At 46.1% G+C, this 19,481-nt stretch overlaps 3 protein-coding genes across 15 annotated transcripts in view; 2 read left to right on the top strand and 1 right to left on the bottom strand.

The window, feature by feature from the left end:
* Positions 1-3,771, top strand: part of LOC148144982 (uncharacterized) — an 80,414-nt gene extending 76,643 nt beyond the window's left edge. Inside the window, exon 3 of the mRNA XM_087975450.1 lies at positions 2,041-3,771. Coding sequence (XP_087831576.1) covers positions 2,041-3,159 — 1,119 coding nt within the window. The 3' untranslated portion in view covers positions 3,160-3,771. The remainder of the gene's footprint in view (positions 1-2,040) is intronic.
* Positions 1-16,981, bottom strand: part of LOC148144981 (uncharacterized) — a 234,475-nt gene extending 217,494 nt beyond the window's left edge. Inside the window, exon 1 of the mRNA XM_087975616.1 lies at positions 16,843-16,981. The gene's annotated coding sequence lies outside the window, so the exon portion shown is untranslated. The remainder of the gene's footprint in view (positions 1-16,842) is intronic.
* LOC148144978 (sulfhydryl oxidase 2-like) overlaps positions 7,523-19,481 on the top strand; it is a 146,216-nt gene continuing 134,257 nt past the window's right edge. For 8 of the 13 annotated variants that reach the window (XM_087975465.1, XM_087975473.1, XM_087975467.1 and 5 more), the window contains exons 1-2: positions 7,523-7,820; positions 14,427-14,531. Coding sequence is in view for 10 of the 13 variants with exons in the window: in XM_087975473.1 (XP_087831599.1) it covers positions 7,576-7,820; positions 14,427-14,493 (312 nt within the window). In the remaining 3 variants the exon portion in view is untranslated. Of the gene's footprint in view, positions 7,821-14,426; positions 14,532-15,155; positions 15,302-19,481 lie in introns of those variants that run through there. The other 5 variants (XM_087975469.1, XM_087975470.1, XM_087975475.1 and 2 more) reach the window with 4 other exon arrangements.

The raw sequence follows: 19,481 nt of genomic DNA, 5'->3' as shown, positions 1-19,481 counted from the left end.
TATACAATAAACCATGATGCTAGTTCCCATTATCTCTTTAGTTGCACCCTTATAGTTTTTCCTACATTCTACTTCATGTTATTCTAATGTCACGGTTAGAGATTTAGTGTCAGCTTTTGGAACAGTGGTCTTGCATTCCAGACCCTACTTAATATTTTCCTAATGTCATGATTAGATATTTATTATCAATCGTCTCAAGCAGGCTGACTCTACTAATTATTAATTAGATATTTAATGTCATGTCCCAAATATTTATTGTCCCAATCCTGTCAATCATATTTACCAGGCGAGGCTAACTTTACTGACTGTTATCTAATCTTGCCAAAGTGACCTTTCAGCCTCAACCTTACTCTGGTAATTCGTGTAAGAGCTTTCCACTATCCTTTGCAACAAACCGGCAGTGGTCTCCATGCTCTAACCCTTCCCATGCTTTCATGCTCTTTATTTTCCATACTATCTAAAAATAGGCTCAGAGTTGTAGAGCACAGAAACAAACTCTTCGGTCCACACCGACCAGATGTCCTAAATTAATCTAGTGACCCATTTCCCAGCATTTGCCCCCTACCCCTCTGAATCTTTCCTATTCATATCCGCATCCAGATGCAATTTAAATAATGTAATTGTACCAGCCTCCACCACTTCCTCTGGCAGCTCATTCCATATACATACCATCCTCTGTGCGAAAAGATTGCCCCTTAGGACCCTCAGAAATCTTTCCCCTCTCACCCTAAATCTGTGCCCTCCAGTTCTGGTCTCGGCGTCTTGCCCCCACAACAAGGGGAAAAAACATACAAAAATTGAGCAGCCAGACAAAATGCAAAAGGAATAAAATACCGAGCCATAGGGGGAAAAAATTGTGGCTCTATCTTTTTTCCCCTGTTGGCATTTGGACACTTAAAATCTGTCAGTAACGCCAACATCCCCGTAGAGCATACTGCGCATGTTTGCCGGTGTCAGCAACGCAGTGCGCATGCTGGCCAGTGTCAGCAAAACACTGGGCATGCTCATCCCTGAACGCAAACAAGGCGCGAGACCTTCTTTTGATTGACCAATAGGCAGCATTGGAGGACTGGAAGGAGACTGGTCCTCCTGCCAATCAGAGCCAGTCCATTGTCAATGCGGAAGTTGGACCATGAACTTCTCAAGCTGCGACTCCTGATTCTCTCTCTGAGTAAAGATTGAGCTTTACCCCGACTGCAGATTCCTTCCTGTGTCCCAGATATGTGAGTACGGCACTCTCTTATCTCGCTCCCTTTTCCATCTTTTTTCATTCTGTGATTCAATTGTTGACTTTCAGCAGCTGAAAGGAAAGAGAGTGAATTCGGAAGGGACAGACTCCGGAAACATTGATCCAAGTCTGTATCTCAATTGGCAAAATAGTTCGGCAGGAGGCATCAGATGGTGGAGAAGTCGACGTATCGGGTGTAATCCTTCTTCAGGGGTGGGGCTGGGTGCAGAAGCTGCAGATAAAAGGGGGTGGTGGTGAAGTAGGGATAGGTCGAGACAGTTAGAGGGTACCACCTGGTTGGTCAATGGGAGGAATGAGTCTGGTTGGTGGCAGGGAGGAGTCATGTCTTGGCATTTTTTTTGCTTTTCCGTCCCTGTAAGATCCTGATGAGGAGAATTAGAGCGGAGTGAGAACAGAGGGGGAGAGAGAGTGGGATGGTGCTTTCAATTTTGTGATATAACAAAAGAAAATAATATTCTGCAAAAAGTAGAATTGCTTGTTCAGAATTTCTACCCTGCATTGGCAGTGATGAGCTTTGTAATCTATTCTGACAGAGTTTTTGAAGATTTGAAGAGGAAAATTTCAAAATCAACAGATGAAGGGCTTATGCCCGAAATATTGACCCTCCTGCTCCTCGGATGCTGCCTGACCTGCTGTGCTTTTCCAGTGCCACATTTTTCAACTAACTCTCCAGCATCTCCGGTCCTCACTTTGATGTCAATGTCTGACGGTCGCTCAATCCACTGGGGCCAGCAAACATTTTCGACCGTGATTTCTGTGAGAGGGATCAAAGCTTTTTGGTTCCTGTTTGAGTATGTTTTCAGCATCAGGTGGGACTGGACGAGAGACCCCACTGTTGCAGCGCACTGTGCGTGGAGACTGAAACCGTGATACGGCCTGGAAAAGGGATTTCACGGCAGGGAGGGCTCTACACGTGTTTGTGTGCAGCTGAAGCTGTGGCCATGGAGAAACCTGAGGAATCCCGCCCCGTGGAGAAACCGTGGAAGTGTGGCGACTGTGGGAAAGGCTTCCGTTTCCCGTCTGCCCTGGAGACTCATCGGCGCAGTCACACCGGGGAGAGGCCATTCCCCTGCACCGACTGCGGGAAGGCCTTCAGACATTCCTCCCACCTGCTGGCCCACCAGCAGGACCACACTGGGGAAAGGCCTTTCTGCTGTCCCGAGTGCGGGAAGGCCTTCGTGTTTTTCTCTGCCCTGTTGGCCCACCAGCGGGTCCACACAGGAGAGAGGCCGTTCAGCTGCCCTGAGTGTGGGAAGGCCTTCAGGTATTCCTCCACCCTGCTGAGCCACCGGCGTGTCCACACGGGGGAAAAGCCCTTCAGCTGCCCCGAGTGTGGGAAGGCCTTCAGCGATTCCTCCACTCTGCGGAGTCACCGGCGTGTCCACACAGGGCAGAGGCCGTTCAGCTGCCCTGAGTGCGGGAAGGCCTTTAGCCACATCTCCTCCCTGATGAGGCACCAGCAGATCCACACAGGGGAGAGGCCCTTCACCTGCCCCGAGTGCGGGAAGGCCTTTACCCAGGCCACCACCCTGCTGACCCACCAGCGTGTCCACACGGGGGAGAGGCCCTACAGCTGCCCCAAGTGTGGGAAGGCCTTCAGCAGTTCCTCCACCCTGCTGACCCACCAGCATGTCCACACGGGGGAGAGGCCATTCACCTGCTCTCAGTGCGGGAAGGGCTTTACCTGCTCCTCCAACCTGCGGAGCCACCAGCGGGTCCACACGGGGGAGAGGCCCTTCAGCTGCCCCGAGTGTGGGAAGGCTTTCAGCACATCCTCCACCCTGCTGAGGCACCAGCGGATACACACAGGGGAGAGGCCGTTCACCTGCTCTCAGTGTGGGAAGGGCTTCACCTACTCCTCCCACCTGCGGAAGCACCAGCGAGTTCACGTGCCATCGCAGGGAGATTGAAGGAGTGACGGCCAAGGGCCATTATCGATTGGACTATCAGCCCGGTTCCGGGGACTCCCGGGTTCGAATCCCGCCACGACAGATGGCAGAATTGGTATTCGGTCAGAAATGTGGAGTTCGGAATCTAACGATGAGACCGTTTCAGGGAGGGGGTTGGGGGTGGGGGGGAGAAAGCCCCCATTTCTCTCCCTTGTTAGGGAAGGGAACCGCCATTGTGGGAAAGGATTCACTCAGTCGTTCCAGCTGCACCCTTTACCCGGTCTGGCCTACACGTGACTCCAGACCCACAGCAGTCAGGTTGACTCTACACTGCCCTCCCCCCACTGGCAAATGAGCAGGGAGAAACTTAGTTGGAGACAGGGTAAGGGTTGAAATTGCTGAGTGAGGCAATACTTCCTCCGGGTGACGGCTGTACCAAGGATCCGATTACAAAGGGACAACTTGGTGCTGGCCAATAGTAAAGACAGTGAGGGGGGTGGGACAAGGGGAGGTGTGGTGTGTGCACTTTCACCTTGAGATGTTCAAAAAGCAACTACTTTTTCTCTGCCTTTTTGCTGGGGGGGATCTGAAGTTGCAACAAAGTTTGGGTTGCAATAAAGGTTACCTGAACTTCACACCGGGCTCAGACTTTCATTGAAAGCTTTGAGCTCCAAGAGCAGTTTTAAAGCTGCTCATTTCTTTCCACCTCCTGCACTAAGTTTAGAACATAGAACATAGAAGAATCCAGCGCAGAACAGGCCCTCGATGTTGCGCTGACCTGTGAACTATTCTCAGCTTGTCCCCCTACACTATCCGAAAAACAACCATGCACTTATCTAAGGAATGTTTAAATCTCCCCAATCTGGCTGAGTTGACTACTTTAGCAGGTAGGGCATTCACATCCTTCCCACTCTCTGCAAAAAGAACTTGCCTCTGACATCTGTCTTTAATCTATCACCTCTCAATTTGTAGTTATGCCCTCTCGTACAAGCTGACGTTGCCATCCTTGGAAAGAGTCTTTCACTGTCTACCATATCTAATCCTCTGATCATCTTGTCTGTCTCTTTCAAATCCCCCCTTAAGCCTTCTTCTTTCCATTGAGAAAAGACCCAAGTCTATCAGCCTTTCCTCATAAGACCTTCCCCTCCCCCTTTATTCTATTTCATTTAGCAAATAGAATAAAGACTGCTTCGGTCCTCTCTTTGCTCTTCTTAACTCTCTCTTTCAATCCTTCCTCGATGATCTGTAATTCTCTATCACCTCATGTGTACCATATTGCCTCATCAATACATAAGCCTCATGGAACAGCATCATAAGACACAGAACTTATCTCAAAAGATCAGTGTCATGCAACTGATAGAATATATTGAACAAACTTAGATAGTCTTCATCTCTTAGAATGGGTGCGGGCTTTGGTTCATTAATATGTAACAATGTTCTTGAGATGACTTAAGGTTTTATTTTAAAAAAAAAAGACATCTCCGCTCGGACAATGCATTAAAGGTGAGATTTGTGTCTGTCAGTATTCCAATCTTGAATCAGACTGGTTCTGTTTCCAAAGTCAGAATTTGTAAAATATTACATGCATTGACTGCCTGCAGATTGTGTGCTTTTTGAACAAAATTGAATGTATCTGCAAATATAATTCTGCCAATACAATTTTACCCCATAGAATAGTGTGTGTGCATGAGAGAATGAGAGTGTGTGCACGGGAGACTGCTGAGCCAGGTGAGGGCCCATGGTGTTCGACGTGAGCAACTGGTATGGATTGAGGATTGGCTGTCTGACAGAAGGCAGAGAGTTGGGATAAAAGTTTCTTTTTTGGAATGGCAGCCGGTGACAAGCAGTGTCCTGCAGGGTTCAGTGTTGGGGCCGCAGCTGTTCACATTATATATTAATGATCTGGATGAAGGGACTGGGGGCATTCTAGCGAAGTTTGCCGATTATATAAAGTTAGGTGGACAGGCAGGTAGTACTGAGGAATTGGGAGGCTGCAGAAGGATCCAGCCAGTTTGGAGGAGTGGTCAAGGAAATGGATGATGGAATTTAATGTGAGCAAATGCGAGGTCTTGCACTTTGGAAAAAAGAATAGAAGCATGGACTACTTTCTAAACAGTAAGAAAATTCGTAAAGCCAAAGTCCAGAGGGATCTGGGAGTGCTAGTTGAGGATTCTCTCAAGGTAAACATGCAGGTTGAGTCCGTGATTAAGAAAGCAAATGCAATGTTGTCAATTATCTCAAGAGGGTTGGAACATAAAAGCACTGTTGTGCTACTGAGACTTTATAAAGCTCTGGTTAGGCCCCATTTGGAGTACTGTGTCCAGTTTTGGTCCCCACACCTCAGGAAGGACATACTGGCACTGGAGCGTGTCCAGCGGAGAGTCACACAGATGATCCCTGGACTGGTAGGTCTAACATATGAGGAACGGCTGAGGATCCTGGGATTGTATTCATTGGAGTTTAGAAGATTAAGGGGAGATCTAATAGAAACTTACAAGATAATACATGGCTTGGAGAGGGAGGACGCTAGAAATTGTTTCCATTGGGCGAGGAGACTAGGACCCGTGGACACAGCCTTAGAATTAGAGGGGGTAAATTCAGAACAGAAATGCGGAGACATTTCTTCAGCCAGAGAGTGGTGGGCCTGTGGAATTCATTGCCACAGAGTGCAGGGAGGCTGGGACACTAAATGTCTTCAAGGCAGAAATTGATAAATTCTTGATGTCACAAGGAATTAAGAGCTACGGGGAGAATGCGGGTAAGTGGAGTTGAAATGCCCATCAGCCATGATTGAATGGTGGAGTGGACTCGATGGGCCGAATGGCGTTACTTCCGCTCCTATGTCTTATGGTCTCATAGACAGACATGGGGGGGGGCGGGGGGTGTTTAGATACATAGTTCCTTGGAAGTTTCATCACTGCTCGACAGGGTGGTTAAGATGGCATTTCGCAACATTGCCTTCATTGTTCACCCCATTGAGTATAGGGGTTGGGACATCATGTTGAGGTTGTACAGGATGTTGGTGAGGTCACTTTCACAGTACTGAGTACAGTTCTGGTGGCCCTGTAATAGGAAGAATACTATTAGAGAGGGTTTGATAAAGATTTACCAGGATGTTGTCAGGACTGGAGGGTTTGAGTTATAAAGAGAGGCTGGGACTTTATTCACTGGAGCACAGGAAGTTGGGGGGAGGGTGACCTCATTGAGATTGATTAAATTATGAGGAGTGGGAGGTAAGGTGAATAGCAAATGGCTCTTGCTTAGCGTAGGGGAACTCAAAACTAGGGGGCTTTTTTTTTAATGTGAGGAGAGAGATTTAAAAGGAACTGGAGGGGCAACATTTTGAAAGAGTGATTTGCATGTGGAATGAACTTACTGAGGATGTGGTAGTTGCCGGTACATTTACAACATTGAAACAGCATTTGGATGGGTACATGAATAGAAAGGTTTAGAGGGATATGGGCCAAATGTAGGCAAATGGGACTGGTTTAGTTTGGAATCCTGGTCGGCATGGACGAATTGGACCGAAGTATCTGTTTCTGTGCTGTATACCTCAATTGAAACCAGTAGAATTCTGATGGCAGCTTGACAGGATAGATGCAGATAAAATGCTCCTTTATGGGGAGGGTCATAGAATTCCGACAATGTGGAAGCAGGCCATTCAGCCCATCTATATCACTCTGGCCCTCTGAACAGTATCCCACCCATACCCAACTCCTTACTCCGTGTTTCCCATGGCCAATCCACCCTAACCTGTACATCCCTGGTCACTATGGGTAACTTAGCACGGCCAATCCTCCCTAACCTTCACCCGAATCTATAAATTACCTTCTCAAGAATGTAATTTAAATGCAGAGCTTTTCTAAGAAAAATGTCAGTCTGACTCAACATTGGGACACAGACAGAATTCACACCTACTGTCTCTACTTATAAATAGAGCAACATCTCTTCGAAATGTAGTTTCATTTAGATATAACTGCATCACTTTACATATGAAGATATCCCTTTGAATGTGCCCACATCCCTTTTGAAATGTAATCTTGTCCATTTAAACCTCTTTATTTGCAGAAATACCCGTTAAAATGCAGATTGCCCCCTTTCGATATGACGCCGTTCCGTTAGATGTGGGAATATCTGTTTAAATTGAGCCGTGAGCTTTCCCAATGTAGACAGGGCTCCTGGAAACGTGGCAGTGTCCCCCCTGCAGCTGCAGAGCGAGACAGGAGAGTTTGTTTTTGTGAATGAGCAGTTGTAGCGCGAGGTGGCTGTTGCTTGGTGACGGTGAGGCTCCCCCGGCCCGACCCGGCCCCGCCCATCCCCGGCCCCGCTCATCCCCCGGCCCCGCCCATCCCCGTGCAGTTGTCACGCGGGGGCGAAGGCGGTTGGGAGGAGAAGTCGCTCGAGCGAGGAAGCGGCGGGAGGGCGGCCGTTAGGAAAATGGCGCCGCGCGGCCCGGGGCAGACACCCGTCACTGGCCGCCGCCGCCTTCCTGGCGCAGCTGCTGTGTCACGGCCACACCGGCCGGCTGTACAGGAGCCGGTGAGCATTCTGGAGGCGGATGGGGTTAAGGGCCTGCTTGGGAACTCGTCGGCCGCCGGGGTGGTGGAGTTCTACTGGTCGTGGGGCGGCCCCTGTGTCAACTATGGGGCCACCTGGAAGGTACTGGGCCCGGGACGTGAAAGGTGAGGCAGGTTGTGGGGGGGACGGAGGGGAAGGAATGTGGGGCCTGTCCTGTCATAGTGACATTTTACACTCACTTTCCATCGGCTTTTACTGGCGCTTGTGCTATTTGCCCCTCACTGTGTGTTTAATCCTTGTGCTGTTTCCCCCTCACTGTGTGTTTAATCCTTGTGCTGTTTGCCCCTCACTGTGTGTTTAATCCTTGTGCTGTTTGCCCCTCACTGTGTGTTTAATCCTTGTGCTGTTTGCCCCTCACTGTGTGTTTAATCCTTGTGCTGTTTGCCCCTCACTGTGTGTTTAATCCTTGTGCTGTTTGCCCCTCACTGTGTGTTTAATCCTTGTGCTGTTTGCCCCTCACTGTGTGTTTTAATCCTTGTGCTGTTTGCCCCTCAGTGTGTGTTTTAATCCTTGTGCTGTTTGCCCCTCACTGTGTGTTTAATCCTTGTGCTGTTTCCCCCCTCACTGTGTGTTTAATCCTTGTGCTGTTTGCCCCCTCACTGTGTGTTTAATCCTTGTGCTGTTTGCCCCTCACTGTGTGTTTAATCCTTGTGCTGTTTACCCTTTGCTGTTAGTTGTGCAATTGCTGAGGGTAGTGTGTAAATACTAGTGAAGGAGATTATGCACCAGCATGTTCATGTTCCTCAGGCATTGAAGGGGCAGGACCTGTTGAGAATAGTTAGTAAATCATGTGGTGCACTAAGCCTTGTTAACATGGATATAGTTTATTATTTGGAAAATTCGACTTTTTATTATTTAGAGTCATAGAGATGTACAGCACGGAAATAGACCTATTCGGTCCAACCTGTCCATGCCAACGTGCTATCCTAAATTAATCTAGACCCCTTTGCCAGCACTTGATTCATATCCCTCTAAACCCTTCCTATTCAGATACCCAGCCAGATACCTTTCAAATGCTGTAATTATACTGGCTTCCACTACTTCCTCTGGCAGCTCATTCCATAGATGCACCACCCTCTGCATGGAAACGTTGGCCCTCAGTTACTTTTGTGGTCTCACCCTAAACCTATGCCCTCTAGTTGTGAATCTCAGCCCAACACTGAGGAAAAGACTTAAACATTGAGCAGCCAGACAAATGCAAAAGCAATCAAATATTGAGCCACATGGAAAAAAATTATGGCTGTACCCTTTTTGTTCTCCCAAAGGAATTTGGACACTTAAAATCTGTCAATGACACCAGCATTGCTACAGTGTATATTGTGTACACTCCTCAGTGTCAACAAACAGGGCACACGTTTGCTGGTGTCACCAAGACATTGGGCATGTTCCTCGCTGTCGGCAGAAAAGGGATGAGACCTACGTTTGATGGACAAATAAGGAGGACCGGAGGGAGAATTGTCCTCCTGCCATTTGGAGCTCCCCTATTGGTGAATGTGGAAGTTGGACAATGAGGCTCTGAAGCTCCTGCTCCTCCTCTCTCTGAATGAAGATTGAGGTTCTCCTCAGACTGCAACTTCTTTCCTCTGTCCAACATCTGAGAGTACGGCACTCTCTTTTCTCACCCCCATTTCCATTTACGTTTCATTCTGAGGTTCAGTTGTTGACTTGGAGCAACTGAAAGAAATGGGAGTGAATCCAGGTGAGGGGACAGAGTCTGGAAACGTTAGTCCAAGCATTTGTTCTCAATTAGCAAAATAGACAGGCAGGAGACTGAAAGAACGCAGCAAGCTTGGCAGTATCAGAAGGTGGAGAAGTCGAGGGATCTGGTGTACCCTTGTTCAGGTCTGGGGGTGGGTAGAGGGAGAGCTGTGGAACAAGGGTGTGCTGGGGTCAGGGTATTGAAGTGGGGAAAGGTGGAGACAGGTAGAGGGTACAATAGACAATAGGTGCGGGAGTAGGCTATTCTGCCCTTCGAGCCAGCACCACCATTTATTGTGATCATGGCTGATCATCCTCAATCAGCATCCTGTTCCTGCCTTATCTCCATAACCTGGTACGACCTGGTTGGTGAATGGGAGGAAGGAATCTAGTTGGCAGGGAAGAGTGGAAGGGGCTGGGAAGTGTGTTGGGGGATGGGATGGGAGATTATTTGAAATTGGAGAACTCAATGTGTCTTCTGGGCTGTTGACTGCTCAGACAGAAGATGAGGTTTTGTTCCTCCAGTTTGTGGCTTGGTTTGTTGTGGTAATGGAGGAAGCCAAAAATAGTCATGTCAGAAGGGGAGTGGGAAGGGGCATTAAAATGGGTGGAGACTGGGAAGTCAGCTCAGCCTCTGCAGACCTGGCTGTGATGCTCAGCAAACCGTTCCCCAAGTTTACGCTCGGTTTCCCCAATGTAGAGAAGACCACAATTGGCAAAGCACAGCAGGTCAAGCAGCATCCGAGCAGTAGGACAGTCGAAGTTTTGGGCCCTTCATCAGGAATGATGCGTGGATGTTCAGAGGGGCATCAGTGTCCTTCTGTGCCAGTTGTCAGACAGGTGCAGCAGGCAATGAGCAAGGTAAGTGGTGTATTAGCAAGAGGAATTAAGTTCAGAAGTGGGGATGTCTTCCTGCAGTTAGGGGGTCATTGAATATATTCAAGGCTGAGTTCATCTGATTTTTATGTGAATGTTTATGGGGAATGCAAGAAAATGGTTTTAAGACTAGTACAGGGCCGAGTTACAGAGCCATGCAGCACAGAAACAGCCCCTTCAGTCCAAATAGTGAAAATGGAGGGACTGATTGTGGGATGGAGATTTTCAGCTTCCAAGGAATGAGATAGGAAAGAGTTCACTATAAATTAGAATTTATGGGATTGGTTGATGAGCCGAGGAGTGTCAGTTGGAGTTTAATTTAGAGAAATCAGAGGTTTGCATTTTGGTCAAGCAATTCAGGCAGGACTGTCACAGTTAAGGGGAGTTTGCAGAATAAAGAGACCTTGGAGTGCTGGAGTCTCAGGTGGACAGAGTAGTGAAGGCAGCGTTTGGTTTGCTTTCCTTCATTGCTCATAGCATTGAGTATAGGAGTTGTGAGATCATGTTATACACACTTCTCACTCGAACGTGTGATCTAACTGCTGAACTGTTTCTGTTCTTTGGTATGTTAATCCCAGAACCTGTTTTCAGTAACTATCTCAAGAACGTAATTTAAATGCAGAGCTTTTATATCAAAAATGTCAGGCTGACTCGACATTGGGACCCAGACAGAATTCACACCTATTGGTGGGTAGGCTGGGACTTTTTTCACTGGAGCACAGGAGGTTGAAAGGTGAAGGTATCGGGTACCTCATTAGCAAGTTTGCAGATGGGCATTCAGATTGATGGAATATCAGATAGTGAAGGGGACTGTCAGACGATACAGCAGAATATAGATCGGAGAGTTGGGAGGAGAAATGGCAGATGGAGTTCAATCCAGACAAATGCGAGGTGATGCATTTTGGAAGATGCAATTCAAGAGCGAGCTATACAGTAAATGGAAAGGTCCTGGGGGAAATTGATGTACAGAGAGATCTGGGTGTTCGGGTCTATTGTTCTCTGAAGGTGGCAATGCCTGTCAGTAGAGTGGTCAAGGCAGCATACAACACGCGTTCCATCATCGGACGGATTGAGTAAAAGAGCTGGCAGTTCATGTTAAAGTTATATAAGATTTTGGTTTGGTGCATTTGGAATACTGTGTACAATTCCGGATCGCCAGATTTCCAAAAGGATTTGGATATGTTTGGAGAGAGTGCAGAGGAGGTTCACCAGGATGTTGCCTTTTATGGAAAGCGCAAGCTATGAGGAGAGGTTGAGTAGATTAAGACTATTTTCATTGGAGGGTGGGTGTCCTGATTGAGGCTGAAAAACCATGAGGGGTGTAAACAGGGGTGGATAGTAAGAATTATTTTCCCAGAGGGGAAGACTTAATTACTCAGGGTCACGAGTTCAAAGTGAGAGGGGAAAGGTTTGAGGGAGATGTACATGGAAAGTTCTTTACACTGAGGGTGTGGGTGCCTCGAATGCATCGCCAGCGGAGGCAGTAGGGTTGGGATCGATAGCGTCATTTAAGATGTATCTAGACAGAGACATGAATGGGCAAGGAGCAGGGGGATACAGATCCTTAGAAAATAGGCGGCAGGTTTAGATAGAGTATCTCGATCAGCATAGCCTTGGAGGGCTGAAGGGCCTGTTCCTGTGCTGTAATGTTCTTTGTTCTCTTTATAGAAGTTTACAAAACCATGAGGGGCAAAGATAAGGTGAACGGCATGAGTCGTTTCAAGATTAGGGAGCAAATTAAGGTGAGAGGAGAAAGATTTAAAAAACACATGAGGAGCACCTTTTTTTTAAACAGTGGTTTGTGTGGAATGAATGTCCAGAGGAAATGGTGGATGCAGGTTGAGTAACAACGTTTAAAAGACATTTGGATAAGTACATGAATAGGAAAGGTTCAGGGGGATATGGGGCAAACACAGGCAGGTGGGACTAGTTTAGTTTGTGAATATAGTCAGCATGGACTAGTTGGGCTGAAGGGTCTGTTTCTGTGCTGTATGACTCGAACTATTCTGTACTGGTCTTAAAACCATTTTACTTGCCTTCCCCCATAAACATCCACTTCATGGTTGTTCTAAAATCAGATGAACTCAGCCTTGAATATATTCAATGACCCCTTAACTGCAGGAAGACATCCCAACTTCTGAAATCAATTCCTCTTGCTAATATACCTGTTGCCTTGCTGATTGCTTGCTGCATCCGTCTGACAACTGGCAGTGACTGGTGTGGAAGGACGCTGAGGCCACGTTTTACATCCACACATCATTCCTGAGGAAGGGCTCGTGCCTGAAACGTCGATTCTCCTGCTCCTCGGATGCTGTCTGACCTCCTGTGCTTTTCCAGTGCCACACTATTCGACTCTCATCTCCAGCATCTGCAGTCCTCACTTTCTCCACATCCCAATATGTCACCATTTAAACAACGTACCTCCTTACAGCAGTTATTTTTTCATAACTGAGGCTATCACTTCACACTGTGGGCCTGCACTTGCCGTGCGTTTGCCAATTGAGACACTAACCTGGACCAACGTTTCCCGACTCTGTCCCTTCCCTAGATTCACTCGCTTTCTTTTCAGTTGCTGCAAGTCAACAATTTAACCCCAGAATGAAAAAATGAAATGGTAAAGACAGTGCCGTACTCACAGATGGCAGAGAGAGGAAGGAAGTTGCAGTCTGAGATGAATCTCGATCTTCATTTGGAGAGGAGTAGCAGCTTCAGAACCTGATGGTCCATCTTCCGCATTCAGACAATTGGGGAGCTCTGATTGGCAGGAGGACCAGGCTCCTTGTCTGGCTTCTCATTGGTCCATTTGAAGGAGGGTTAGCACTGTTTCTGCAGACAGAGCATGCGCGGCTTTTGCTGAAACAGCATTGAGTCAGAAGTGTACAGCATGGAAACAGACCCTTCGGTCCAACCCGTCCATGCCGACCAGATATCCCAACCCAATCCAGTCCCGCTCCTCAACACCTGGCCCACATCCTTCCAAACCTGTCCTATTTATATACCCATTCAAATGCCTCTTAATTGTTACATTTGTACCAGCCTCCACCACTCCCTCTGGCAGCTCATTGCATACACGTACTACGCTCTGTGTGAAAAAATTGCCCCGAAGGTCTCTTTTACATTTTTCCCCTCTCACCTGAAATCTATGCCCTCTAGTTCTGGACTCCCCAACCCAAGGGAAAAAACTTTGTCTATTTATCTTGTCCATGCCCCTCATACCTTTTTAAACCTTTATAAGGTCACCCCTCAGCCTCTGACACTCCAGGGAAAACAGCCCCAGCCTGTTCAGCCTCTCCCTCTAACTGTACCTCTTATGCTCGCATCCAAATCATTTATATAAGTGACAAAAAGTAGAGGACCGAGCAGCGATCCTTGTGGCACTCTACTGGTCGCAGGCCTCCAGTCTGAAAAACAACCCTCCACCACCACCCCCTGCCTTCTACCTTTGAGCCAGTTCTGTATCCAAATGGCTAGTTCTCTCTGTATTCCTTGAGATCTCTCCTTGCTAATCAGTTTCCCATGTGGAACCTTGTCAAACGCCTTACTGAAGTCCATATAGATCACATTACTGCTCTGCCTTCCTCAATCCTCTTTGTTACTTCCTCAAAAAACTCAATCAAGTTTGTGAGACATGATTTCCCACACAAAACCGTGTTGACTATCCCTAATCAGTCCTTGTCTTTTCAAATACATGTACATCCTCTCCCTCAGGATTCCCTCCAACAATGTGCCCACCATTGACGTTGGCCTCACTGGTCTATAGTTCCCTGGCTTGTCCTTACCACCCTTCTTAAACAGTGGCACCATGTTAGCCAACCTCTAGTCTTCTGGCATCTCACCTGACATGCACAATATGCTGTATGGAGATGCTGTTCCTGATGGATTTAAAGTGTCCAACTGCCACAATTTCTACCCCCCACCAGTCACTTGACATCACCGTGCAGGCTCCTCGCTATTTTTGATGTTCATGTTACCTAGAACCCTCATGATTATATCAATCTCAATGAGGTCACCCCTCAACCTCCTGTGCTCCAGTGAAGAGATTCACAGCCTCTCCTTATAACTCAAACCCTCCAGTCTTGGTAATATCCTGGTGAATCTTTACTGAACCCTCTGTAATAGTATTCTTCCTATTACAGGGCCACCAGAAGCGTTCTCAGTACTCTACAAGTGGCTTCACCAACATCCTGTACAACTTCTAAATGATGTCCCAACTCCTTTATTTAATGGTGTGGACAAATAAGGTAAGTGTGCTGAATGCCTTCTGAAGCACCCTTCCAACCAGTGATGCAACTTTCAATGAAGTATGTACCTGAACCCCCCCCCCCATATCCCTCTGTACAAGTCCTGCCCTTATTTTAGGAAAATGCAATCCCTCACTTTTATCTATACCTCTCTCATAACACGCTCTCTCAGATGTACACACACCCTCTTACAGGCTTCTCCTCCATCACTCTCCCTTTACAAAGCATGTGCACACACAACGATGGGGTGCATTTGCAGAATTATATTTACAGATATATTCAACTTTGCACAAAAAGCGCACAACATGCAGGGAGTCAATCCATGTAATATTTTATAAATTCCTAGTTTGGAAATAGTACCAGTCTGATTTAAGATTGGGATACTGACACACCTTTCATGCATTGTTTGGGCTGAGATGTCACTAGTTTAAAAAAACCCTTGTGATCTTGAGAATATGACTGAATAGTAGTACTGCGATGTACCCATTAATGAAATAAAACCTGCAACCCATTCTAAAAGATGCAAGACTTAACAGCAATCTACATTTGTCAATATATCATATCAGTTGCATGACACTGTGACCTTTTGCTCGTAACTCTGTGTCTTATGATCCTGCTCCACAGCTACCCGATGAAGGAGCAGCGCTCCGAAAGCTAGTGCTTCCAAATAAACCTGTTGGACTATAACCCGGTGTTGTGATTTTTAAACCGTGTCCCACCTAGTCCAACAGCAGCACCTCCACCTCCTTTCTAATGAACACAGCCCACACTTCCCAGTGCTGCCAGTAAACTGCCGTTGAAACAATGCAGTGCCTGCACTCCCGAAAAATGTAAACCTCTGACGGAACCAGCTACTCAGTCACTGCTCCATCTGATATACAACATTGGAAACTTAATGCAGGAGGCTGCAAGAAATGAGCAGCTTTAAAACAAAAACCGCTTGGAGCTCTAAGCTTTCAATGAGAGTCTGAGTCCGGCAGAATGTTCAGGTAACCTTTATTGTGTCCCAACATTGTTACAGCTTCAGTTGCCCCCAGCAAAAAGGCAGAGAAAGAGTAGATGTTTGTTAGACAGCTCAACAACAGGGGGAGGAGCAAGGCCAACAGCAGGCCCCCGCACGACGCCTGCATTGCCTTGCACAGTTTACAAAAATCCCTTCCCCTTCAGAGACTCCAAACAGTGTGGGAGCAGGCCACTCGGCCCAAAGACTACACACTGATCCTCCGGAGGGTAACCCACCCACGCAATTCCCCTACCCCTATTGCTCAACATTTACCCGGGACTAATGCACCTAACCTGCACATCCCTGTGCATGATATCCCAACCCAATCTCGTCCCGCCTGCCAGCACGGGGCCCATATCCCTCCAGTTGCTTTTTAAGTGTTGTAATTGTACCAGTCTCCACCACTTCCTCTGGCAGCTCATTCCATACACGTACCACCCTCTAAATGAAAAGGTTGCCTCTTAAGTCTCTTTCATATCTTTCCCCTCTCACTGTAAACCTATGCCCTCTATTTCTGGACTCTCCCACCTCAGGGAAAAGACTTTGTCTATCTATCCTATCCATGCCCCTCATGATTTCATAACCTTCTCTAAGGTCACCCCTCAGCCTCTGATGTTCGAGGGAAAACAGCCCCAGCCTGTTCTGTCTCTCCCTATAGCTCAAATCTTCCAGTCTTGGCAACATCCTTGTAAATCTTTTCTGAACCCTTAAGTTTCACAACATCTTTCTGATAGGAAGGAAACCAGAATTGCACGCAATATTCCAACTGTACAGCAGTAACATGACCTCCAACTCCTGTACTCAATATTCTGACCAAATAAAGGAAAGCATACAAAACACCATCTTCACTATCCTATCAACCTGCGACTCCACTTTCAAGGAGCTATGAACTTGCACTCCAAGGTCTCTTTGTTCAGCAACACCCCCGAGGACCTTACCATTAAGTGTATAAGTCCTGCTAAGATTTGCTTTCCCAAAATGCAGCACCTCACATTTATCTAAATTAAACTCCATTTGCCACTTCTCAACCCATTGGCCCATCTGATCAAGATCCCATTGTAATCTGAGGTAACCTCCTTCGCTGTCCACTACACCTCCAATTTTGGTGTCATCAGCAAACTTACTTACTATACCACTTATGCTCACATCCAAAAAGAAGTGGGCCCATTATCTATTTTCAAAGTGGAATTGACAATATATTACATGTATTGACTGCCTGCAGATTGTGCAGTCTTTCAGCAAAGTAGAATGTTTAGGGTGCAGGTTTGCTCGCTGAGCTGTAGGTTTGATATCTAGACGTTTCATTACCTGGCTTGGTAACATCATCAGTGGTGACCTCCAAGTGAAGCAAAGCTGTTGTCTCCTACTTTGTATTTATATGTTTGTTCTGGATGGGGTTCCTAGGATTTGTGGTGATATCAAAGTTATGAAGAGAGATACATATTTTGTTTAACCAAATACAATGGCAGAGCAGAGAATTTCAGTAAAGGGCAATAAATATTTACTTTTTACCCCTTATTCAACTCATTTAAGAATTTCAAATTTAATCTGAGCGAACTTGAGAGCAAATGGCAACATTCGTTTGTTAATAGACTCACCATAAATTATGAAAGATCACTTTTATCTAAGTCACAATGTTTAATCCCAAACGGAGCAATTAAGTGCAAAAGTTACTTTCAACCATTTAATAAAACACTGCAAATTTTATTTCGTATGAAAATACATTCATTTTATAATTTGGATAAGATCTTTACAAAGGAAATATATTAAACAAAATAGCTTTCCTGAATATCAATATTGACAACAGTTATGCAGCTATTATTTGCCAATTGACCAACTAATTGAAATAATTTCAGAATAAATGAGCTTCATTATTATACATTGAGATATTGCATATCTTGGCTCTCACCCAAGTATTCTCCGAAGAAAAAAATGCATCTGGATAGGGACATGAATAGGAAGAATTCAGAGGGATATGGGCCAAATGCTGGCAAATGGGTCACTAGATTAATTTAGGATATCTGGTTGGCCTGGACTGAAGGGTTTGTTTCTGTGTGCTCATTACAGACGCCCCTCTTCTGGGATCCCCATACCAGCTGTTATTTTCATGAAATAATCTGACAATTGTTGACTTCCATCAACCTATTCCATCCGGAGAAAATTCCTCTCTCTGCAAAGTGTGGTTCAAGTTGGCAAATTCAATCCTCCTCCGGTCCTCAGGAAGACAATCTATAATGAGCAACGTTCTCAATACCTGTTTAACGTTCAGTGGGGAAACTATTTTCAGTCCAACAGTTACACAGAATTCCTCAGAAATGTTTTTGGCAAATGCACTGCTCCCACGAGAGCTCGTGGGCCCACAGTTCAAATGCTTATAACAGCTTTTTTTCTCATTTCCCCGCCTTCCCAGGATGCAGAATTTCTCCCACCAGAAATTGTTTGCCCTGAAAAAAATCCAGCAGGAACATGATTATGGAGCTATCAGTAAAAAGGCTTCATATGGGTCAACCAAGGTTAGAAATGGAAGAACATGTCTGTTCAAAGTTACTGTTCGTTTGCACTTTCAAAATTCCTTGAATTTAAGGTGTTCCATTGTAGCATTTAATTATGATCCATTAAAAGCAACATCCAGTCTCATCTGAGTGAGGAACCGACTCAACAAGCGAAATAACTTTTCTGTCTGCTCTTGAGATGTGACATCCTCCCCCTCTCTCTGTTGATGCAACAGGATTACCAGAGCTGGAAGTACCACTCTCGGAATACAATTGCTGATTGACAGTTTACTTCTGTTGCTTAACATAAGGATTTAAAAGCTGCTAGCCTGATCTCGCACAAAGCACAAAAACAAACTGTTTACCCGTGCCTGCACAGAGGAGAAATTTCACTTGGAATAGATCACAAAATAAGAACTGTTACCACTCCCACAACTCATGTGTTTCCCACGGACAAAGTTAAAAATCACTCAACACCAGGTTATAATCCAACAGGTTGGTTTGGAAGCACTAGCTTTCGGAGCGCCGCTCCTTCATCAGGTAGTTTTGGAGAATGAGATCATGATCACAATTTATATCCAAAGCAGTCTAGCGTCATGGAAATGTGACGCATCAAACAATTTTAGATGAAATCCTTCATCTTTTAGAATAGGTTTCTGCTCTTTGGTTTGTTAATCCCAGAACTTGTTTTTTGTTACCTTCTCAAGAATGTCATTCAAATGCAGAGCTTTTCTAACAATAAGTGTGAATTCTGTCTGCGTCTGAATGTTGAGTCAGACTAACATTTTTCTACATTTAAATTACATTTTTGAGAAGGTAATTTACAGATTAGGGTGTAGAGGTTAGGGTGGATAGGCTGTGCTAAATTACCGATAGTGACCAAGGATGTGAAACTTAGGGTGGATTGGCCATGGGAAATACTGAATAAAGGGGTGGGTATGTGTGGGATGCTGTTCAGAGGGCCAGTGTGAAATAGATGGGCTGAATGACCTGTTTCCACATTGTTGGGATTCTATGACTCCCACCACAAAGGAGCATTTTATTGGCATCAATCCTGTCAAGCCCCTTTCAGAATTCTACTGGTTTCAATAAGATCACTTCTGGTTCAGAGAGGTAGACAGCACAGAAATAGACCCTTTGGTCCAACTCATCCATGGCGACCAGGGTTCCCAAACTAAACTAGCCTCACTTGCCTGCGTTTGGCCCAAATCCCTCTGAACCTTTCTATTCCTGTTCCCATCCAAATGTCGTTTAGACTTTGTAAACGTACCTGCATTGTCCACATCCTCAGCAAGTTCATTCCACGTGTAAACCGCCCTCTGTCAAAACTTTGCCCCTCAGGTTCCTTTTAAATCTCTCTCCTGTCACTTTAAAGAAATATGCCCCCTAGTCTTGAGCTCCCCAACGCTCAGGAAGAGCCCTTTGCTATTCACCTTACCTCCACTCCTCGTGATT

Source organism: Chiloscyllium plagiosum, unplaced genomic scaffold (genome assembly GCF_037043375.1).
Source record: "Chiloscyllium plagiosum isolate Xiang-an unplaced genomic scaffold, Cpla_swu_hap1 HiC_scaffold_27, whole genome shotgun sequence".
NCBI lineage: Eukaryota > Metazoa > Chordata > Chondrichthyes > Orectolobiformes > Hemiscylliidae > Chiloscyllium > Chiloscyllium plagiosum.
This window is presented reverse-complemented; position numbering and strand designations above follow the sequence as displayed.